At 36.7% G+C, this 8,877-nt stretch overlaps 1 protein-coding gene across 12 annotated transcripts in view; it reads left to right on the top strand.

Moving 5' to 3' along the window:
* LOC110031759 (DNA mismatch repair protein MSH5) overlaps positions 1-8,877 on the top strand; it is a 101,136-nt gene that overhangs the window by 2,836 nt on the left and 89,423 nt on the right. For all 12 annotated transcript variants that reach the window (XM_020735132.1, XM_020735133.1, XM_020735134.1 and 9 more), the window contains exons 3-6: positions 5,766-5,860; positions 6,917-6,997; positions 7,070-7,139; positions 7,850-7,913. In XM_020735132.1, coding sequence (XP_020590791.1) covers positions 5,766-5,860; positions 6,917-6,997; positions 7,070-7,139; positions 7,850-7,913 — 310 coding nt within the window. The remainder of the gene's footprint in view (positions 1-5,765; positions 5,861-6,916; positions 6,998-7,069; positions 7,140-7,849; positions 7,914-8,877) is intronic.

The following is an 8,877-nucleotide window of genomic DNA, read 5'->3' as shown; positions in this document are numbered from 1 at the left end:
GAACCGCTCGGACCCTAAACCCTAAACCCTTCCGACATCCTTTGATACGATAAGAAGGAAACTGTTTTACTTGGCCTTCAAGACATAATGAATGCAAAGAACAATCCTTTTGTCCTTGACCGTCAGACACATGACATCTTTGGTCGATGTTTATGCATGGCTCACAGAAGCGTCAAACTTCACTCGAGATGACTTAATTGCAACTCATATTCTTAGCATTCGTGTTCACCAAGATTAGGGTGATGACTTGCAAACAAAGGTTCTTTGGAGCAGCGGAGTACAACACCGTCAACACTGACATTTGGGAGGTTGCAACCCTACCTGTAGTTAGCGCAGCACCTAGCGGAACTAAAGAGTAGCCCCGGAGCACTCATCTTCAGGAGAAGCACAAGTCCAAACAACTACAGGTCAAACACTGACCGATGCAACCACCACCTTCGGGGCAGCAATGGCAATTGAAGCACTACTGCCACATTGAGTCTATCGATATCAAATCATTGACTAGACTTGCAATGGAAGAGTGATCTTCAGATTGAACCAACAGAAACAAAATCAAGCTATTAAAGCTTTGTTTTCAAGAAAGTTGATAATTAGTTATTTCTTTTTTACAATCTTCATTTTGGCAATGAGCATTGGACACTTATTTTGACATTTTGTGGCTATAACATTATATTTTATAGTAAAAAAAAATCGATTAGCCTTATTAGCATATCTTCTACCCTCTTATGTATATGACCATGCTATTTATGTTTTATGTTTTTAACAATTTATTTTCATTAGGTTGTGCTCCCACAACTTTTTAATATAGTTATATTTCAAGTCATTTTTCTTACCACACATTCATGTTTATGTTCTCATTTGTAACAAACTCAACTTAGTTATCAGTGGGTTTTTTATCATCAAACACTATGATCCATAAAACATAGCCAGTTTTGTTGTATTTTTATAAAATATAGATTTAAATTTTCTTCATATTATCTCATTCTCCTGGTTTTCTTCTATATTTTAATCAATAACCTGAACTTTTAAAGTTATATCTTTATCTTCTCATTTTTTGTAATAGATTCAAAATTTAAACCTAACTTGCTTAATAATTGTTTGATCTTCTTTTAATATTGATGTTGCGAATAATATCTAGTTTAGTGTTCTATCGAATAGTAGGGAATATAGAGAAGTTTAGGGACTTATGTGCGAAAATGCAAAAACTTTATATAAGCTCAAGTCATTAATCAATAAACAAGGTTTTTTTTTACAAATCTATTTGGTATCAGAGCTAAACCCTAGCTCCGCTACAATACCCGTCGCCAAATCCACCAGTTGGAGGAGCCTGTGTGGGGGGACGAATACCCCACAAATCTCGAGGAGGGTAGTGATACAGAGACAATCTCGATCTTGAGGGTGAAGTAGATCAAGATTGGGTCAAGAAGAAGAAGGAAGTCGTGTGTGATCTAAACTTGTATGATTGTGATTTAGGATGTCAAGAGAAAGAGATGGTGTATGAGGTAAAGGATTGGAGCTTTCGAGGAATATAGATCGTGGGGTTCCGAAGATCTTGATCGGTCTCATGGGGAGCTAGCGTCTCCACGGGAGTCAGCAGGTACTTTGATGCAGGTGAAGCTAGATCTCCCTCAATGACCAACCATGTATTTGAGTTGGTCGCATCAGATCAAAGTTCCTATAATAGAGAAAGATTAGAAGGATATTCGACGAGAGTCAAGGTTGAGCCAGATGGTGATAGTGTTGAGGGAGATGAGTGGAGGACTACACTCCATCGATTGCCTCATCAGTGGATGACATTTGAAAGGTGAAGGACATTTGGACAAAGTTGAATGGGACCCATGCTGGGACTGAGAACCATAATAGGGCACTCTAGGTTCATTAACATAGAGACAGTGGTACATGGTGATGTTTCGATTCAGGAGTACTTTATAGAGCTGAAGCGGTTGTGACAAGTTCTTTCTTGATCACTTCTCACCTATGTTGAGTTGTGGTGATCCAGGGTGCAAGAAGGGGGAGACATTCTAAGGATAACGCTGCTACCTATGCACACTCAGTTAAGGCACTTGTGATATACATTCTCTTGCCTTTATATCCACCACAAGATCGCTAGAATAGATAGTAGAGTTTGGTACATCTCGACGTGGGACAAATACCGCTTTTGAGTTCTCTGCCTATATTCATCTAACAATTCCAGAGAGCATTCAGACTGCTGATGGTATAATGCAGCCTGTGGTTGGTAAGGGTACAATGAGGTATATCGAGTTTATGGCTTCGTTCATTGTTTTGCATGCTCCTTCCTTTTCAGTGAACATTTTATCCATGAGTGCCATTATACTTCAACTAAAATATATTTCATTTGATATTTCTAAGGTGATTTTTTAAGAGAAGGGGATTGCCTGAAGACTTGAGGTTGTCACGTGACATAGTAGACTTTGTTACTTGGATAAAGAGGGAACTCAACCTTGACATCCATGATAGTAAGTGTTAGAGTAGGAGCTGGGAAGAGTGTGGAGGATGTGTTGCTGCTACATCAAAGACGCAGAAGACACTCTTTGTTTAATCTATGGAGTTGTTTATATCCATTTTCGAATGAGAAAAAAAAAATAAAAATTTGTGTGCGATGCTTGTGAGTTTGGTATGTCTCATCATCAGACTTCAATATATTCACTGCTACATCGTATTGAGTCTGAATCAACCTGTAAAAGTCTTTAAAGCAGACAAAGACATTATTTTATTTCTCACAAGATATAATCAAATAACATGAGAAAAATAATCACTGAAAGTCACAAAATATCTATCACCATTCATCGAAGTTGTAGAACTAGGTCTCCATGCATCTTAATGCATCAAATAAAAAATACAACTCCTATTATTAGAACTAATATAAGAGCTTCTGGTATACTTAATAAACTTACATTCATTACACACAAGTTTGAGGAGTACTTGTCAACCCAAGGGTTACAACATCAAACCATATGTTCATACACATCAACACAAAATGGAGTAGTATAGAGGAAAAATGACCCCCTTCTAGAGACAGTCTGAAGCATGATGATTTGTTGAATGTCCCAAAGTACTTGTGGGGGCAATCAATTTTGACAGATGCTCAATTGATCAACAGAATGCCCTTAAGAATGTTAGAGTGACATTCTCTTTGAGAGTTGTTGAGATAATGTCGGGATCCTTCCATTGAATGTATCTTGTATATGTTTTGTGAAGGATAGTAGATCATCAATACAAAAGCTGGATCCCAAAATTGTGAAGTGTGTTTTCGTAGGTTATTCTATTGCCCAGAAGGGGTATGTTTGTTTGAGCCTAATAGAGAATAAATTGTTTGTGAGTATGGATATGAATTTTAGAGAATTCAAATAGTATTACACCTTGGAGGCTACATCATCTTTGGTGACTCGCTAAATACTAAAAGTATGAGGTGAAGAGGGGGAGTGCAGTGATAGTGAGAGATTCGTACATGCGTAAATGATATCTTGTTCAATTGTAAGGGAAGGATCAACTGAGGATGAGCCCCGCCTCCTTGTGAGGGAAGGATTGGTTGTGGAAGAGCCAAAAATTGAGAAAAATGAGTCCGAAGGTGGTCGGATTCAAGCTCAGGGGGAGTTGAGAGTGTATATAAGGAGGAGGAGGCAGAATGAGACAATAATGCCTACAGTGCCACTAGTGCCATCAAGCTCCTTGTTCCGGTTTACCCTGAATCCTAAGAAATCTGCACCATCCACCTCAAAATCAAATTATACAGGTGATATGATTCCTCTCCCTTCTCCCACTCCCATGACTTTAAGGAGGACTTCTCGCAACAATGCGTGCCATGCTCCTGATCGTTTTGGTTTCCCACACTACATTGCTCAGTTTGTCTTATACTCTAACATATCACTTGTACATGGATCATTCATTGCATTTTTGGATACTATCTCTTTTTCCAAGTATTGACAGGTAGCTAAGAAGATTTAAAGTAGAAGTCTGCTATGCTGGAGGAACTCGGTGCTCTTGATAAGAATAAGCATGGGAGCTCGTGTTGCTATCGGTGGGGAATAAGACAGTCAGGTGCAAATGGGTATTCACAGTGAAGCAGACCTGATAAGGAAAAAAAATATTGTTACAAAGCACCATTGGTAGCGAAAAGATATAGTCTGATATATTTCATCGACTATGATGAGACATTAGTGGTGAAAATGAGCACAATCAAGACACCCGTCTCTCTGGTTGTGAATTGTGGATGTAGTTTATACCAACATGGTGTGAAGAACTTGTTTCTTCATGGGGATTTGTTAGAGGAGGTATATGAGGATATCCACAGGCTTCAACGCAAACCATATAACGGGCAAGGTATGTAGACAGAGGAAGCTATTGTACGGTTTGAAACAGTCTTCTCGAGTTTGGTTTGTCGGGTTTAAGAGAGCAATGATAGGCATGAGCTATCGATAGATCAATATCGACTACTCAATGTTCTTTCAACGACATTATGATCACATTATTATGTTGGCCGTGTATATGGATTTTATGATTGTCATTGGTGATGATGAGGGAGAGATTGCTCAGATGAAAACAAAATTGGGCAAAAGGTTCGAGATGAAGGACTCGAGACAGCTTAGATGCTTCATTGGATTTTGGTGGCTCGTGGAGCATAGAGGATTGATCTTTCTTATTGAAAGTATGTGCTAGACTTATTCATAGAGATAAGCATATTGGGATGCAAGCCTGTAGTTTCACTAATTGATCAGAAGGGAAAGTTGAGTGCAAATGTAGGAGAGATAGTTGATCGTGAGTGTACTAGAGACTATTAGGCCGTCTCATCTTTCTGAGTCACACTCGTCTCAATATATCATTGTAGTAAGCATGGTGAGTCACTACATGAATAATTCGAGTAAGCGTCATATGTTTGCAGTGCATTAGATTCTGAGTTACCTTATGAGTGCACTAGGAAGGGGTTAATCTTCAAGAAGAATGAACATGTATGCATTGAGGGCTATTGTGACTTTGATTGAGCTAGTTGTGCTGATGACAGGAGGTCCACATAGGATGCTGCATGTTCGTAGGGGACAATTTGTTCTTTTGGAAGAGCAAGAAGCAGCCGGTATTTGCGCGACAGAGTACAGGGTCATAGCCTTAGGAGTTGCCGAGATTTTATGCTGAGAGCTCTATTGGTAGAGCTCAAGGTGGACCAAAGAGTTCAAATGAAGTTGTGGTGGGACAAGTCAGCAATCTACATTGCCAACAACCAGGTGAAACACGACATAACCAATCAAGTGGAGATTGATAAGTTCTTCATGAAGAAGAAGCTGAATAGTAGACTACTGGGGATAAGTTATGCAGCTACTAGAGTGCAAGTTGCTGACTGCCTTACTAAGGGACTTAGCTCATTAAATTTATCTAGGTTGTGTGAGTAGATGAGCTCAGTGGATATTTTTTGCTCATTTTTGGGGGAGAGTGTTGAGAATTGTATCTAGTTTGGGGTTCTATTGAGTAATAGAGAATATAGAGAAGTCTAGGGAGTGCAAGAATGTAAAGGCTCTATATAATCCCAATTTATTGATCAATAAACAAGTTTTGTTCCTTTTTAAATCTATTGTTGACTTATAACTATCGTTCTTACTTTTGCTAAAAATGCTGTCAAATCCCTTGTTAGATTTTACCTAAGTTTTCTATGTCTTAAAAATTTTCTTTACTGTTATTACTTTTCTACTTGTTTATACTAAGGCCTTACCATTTTTAGATGATTTTTATGATTCAGGTCTTGTTTTTTTTTTCAGAATCGGAGTGGCATATTATGATTCAAATGCCGGACAACTTTTTGTTTTAGAAGTTTGGGAGGAGACTTGCGGAGACTTTCCTCTGATTGAACTTGGTATTACAAATACATATTTTTATTGGCATACTTTATCTTTTTCTCTCTTTGAACAATTTCGATATTCCTTTGTTGCTCCCAGTAATATATCTAGAATCATATAAAGAATTCATCTGTTCAAATTTCATCAAGGAATTCTTTATCTACACTAATTTTTTGTTAAGATTTGTGGCTTTTGGAATTGATTTGTTCTTTTGATGATGACAACTTATGAACACAATCTCATTGGAAAATGAGTGGTTATAGATAATCCCTTACAACAGTTTTTATATGGAATTCTCTAAGATATTTGTCTCCAATCATACTCTTGGATATTTTTTTTTTCATTTTCTTTGATCCACCCTTGTGAAGTGTTCTCGATAAATGCCTTTACTGCTGTGATGGCGTTAATTATGGAGTAAAATTTCTAATTATTTAAACAAATGATTGTCTTCTATAAGTTTTAAGTGATGGAGATCTGAATAGATGCTATCATAAAGTCAGAAATGGAGGTTGTCATAAAAGTCTAAATGAAGGTCGTCATCACAAAATCCTAAAATGGAGGATACAGAAGTATTCAGTTGTCATTAATATTGGAAGGTGAAGTCTTCACCATATAAACTTATGTAATTGTCACTTCTCAATATCTTACTATCATTAGCAAAGAAGGTAAGAAGAACAGAAGGGGAAGAGAAGTTCTCACAATGATGAAAAGAAGAGAAGCATTATCAGTATTTTTCTCCATATTCAACTCTTTTCTCGACAATAAGTGATTGTATTCTATTTCAGATATTAACACAGATAGTGTGATATATATGTCTTCATTAAGAAGTGCAATATGTTTTTTTGTATTTCTTTTGAAAATTAGTAAATATTTAATATCTGTGCAACCGTGGACATAGTTGAATCACATTGGACCGCAAAAAATTGTGCCTTATGTTTGAGATCTTTTGGTGTCATTATTATCATATCTTCATTTATTTATTTTTTTTGAAGCCATATTATTATCCAAACAAATATAAGGTGCTTTTAAGAATTCTGCTGTTGTTTTATGCCTTTGTTTGACCGATTAAACAGTTAAATATCAAGCCAACCCAAATGTTATCTATGCTAGCACAAAAACTGAGGAGTCATTCTTAACTGCCTTGAAGCGAAGTGGTTTGTTGCTGATACCTTATTCTAATAAATTTTCTCTTTATGTCAACTATCTAATTTTGCAAATTATTGCAGTGGGAATTGGGGAAACTGAAGTAAAGCTTATGCGCAGCTCTCTCTTCAGTTACGAGCAAGCATGGCATAGGTACATAGAATGATATGATCCTAAACATTTCCATCTGGAATAACAATTGCTCATTGCACATCTATTTGTTTACAGCTAGAAAATAGAAATTTTAATGATCATGGGTTCAAAATTTTAAAATCTTTTTTTTTTTTAAATTTGTTAAAATTGGAATGGCTAGAAAATCTGAAGTTTAATCATGAAGTTCTCATGGATGTTAAGCATCATCAAGGACGATAGTATTTTGGTTATTGGACTGAAATTATTGATGTTTCCCACATTGCATCACATATCTCGCTGAAATATGTATGGTAGGCTGAGTTAGTTGTATGTTTGGAAGCGGTAAACTGAACATAAAGAGTAATAATTTATATTAAGTTGCACAGGCACGATAGGTCAGGCTGTGAAATGAAGTTGGATTATGACACGCTTTCCTTGGGTGTTATATTTCGTTTAATATAAGAACTGCTTAGCTAATGGGATTTACGTGCTGGTTAAGCATGCTAAACCTATGACAAATTGGCATTCTTTGGCAGAATCGTTTGATTTAGATTACCCAATAATTGGATGGGAGTTGTTTCTACATTATTAATGTTTGAATAACATGAAATCAATATCTGGGTTTCTACTCTTTTCATTTATTTTTTGTTGCCATTTCTAGGACATTATCTTGCAGTTTTCTGGAGGATTATGTTTGAGAAGTTGACATGCAGTTTCTTCATTTACTGTAGGTTGATATATCTCAGGGTTGCAGGGATGGATGATGGGCTCAGTGTCAAGGAGAGAATATGTTTTGTAAGCAATAAAGATTCAGAATCATATCTTAACTTGGCATTAATTATTCAATGTATTGTCCGATCAGTTAATTAGTCGGCATTTTATATCGAATTTCATCCACATACTGGTGATCCGAAAGAAAAATTACAACACAAATGATACTAATGCATCACTGTTTAACTGCAACCAAAAATTAGTCCATGAGAAAGAACAGAGAGTGTAATACAACAACAACAACAACAACAACAACAACAACAAAGCCTTAATCCCACTACGTGGGGTCGGCTACATGAATCCTTTTTCTCCATTGCGTCCTATTCAGTGTCATATTTTCATTTAGTTCTAGTAAATTAAGATCATTTTTAATACAATAAGCCCAAGTCTTCCTAGGTCTACCTTTGCCTTTCTTAACACAAGTCGAATTTAAAACATCTACTCTCCTAATCGGATCATCTAATGGTCGACGTTTAATATGACCAAACCATCTAAGACGACTTTCTCTAATTTTGTCTGTCACAGGAGCTACACCAACCCTATCACGAATATATTCATTCCGCATTTTGTCTCTAAGTGTAAAGCCACTCATCCACCTAATCATTCTCATCTCGGCAACACTTAACTTATTATTATGCTTCTCTTTTAAAGGCCAACATTCAACGCCATAGAGCATTGCAGGTCTCACCACCATCTTATAAAATTTTCCTTTCAGTCTTAGCGGTACTTTTCTATCACACAAAAGGCCCGAAGCATTCCTCCACTTCAACCAACCAACTTGAATTCTACTATTAACATCCCCATCTATATCACCATCGCTTTGGACAACGGACCCAAGATATCTAAATCGTTCACACCTTTTAATAATTTGATCACCCAAAGTCACACTTCTGTCACTAGAGCTATTACTACTAAAATTACATTCCATGTATTCAATTTTAGTTTTATTTAAACTGAGGCCTTTAGAACCCAATTTAGCCCTCCATAA

Source organism: Phalaenopsis equestris, unplaced genomic scaffold (assembly GCF_001263595.1).
Source record: "Phalaenopsis equestris unplaced genomic scaffold, ASM126359v1 Scaffold000840, whole genome shotgun sequence".
Lineage (NCBI taxonomy): Eukaryota > Viridiplantae > Streptophyta > Magnoliopsida > Asparagales > Orchidaceae > Phalaenopsis > Phalaenopsis equestris.
This window is presented reverse-complemented; position numbering and strand designations above follow the sequence as displayed.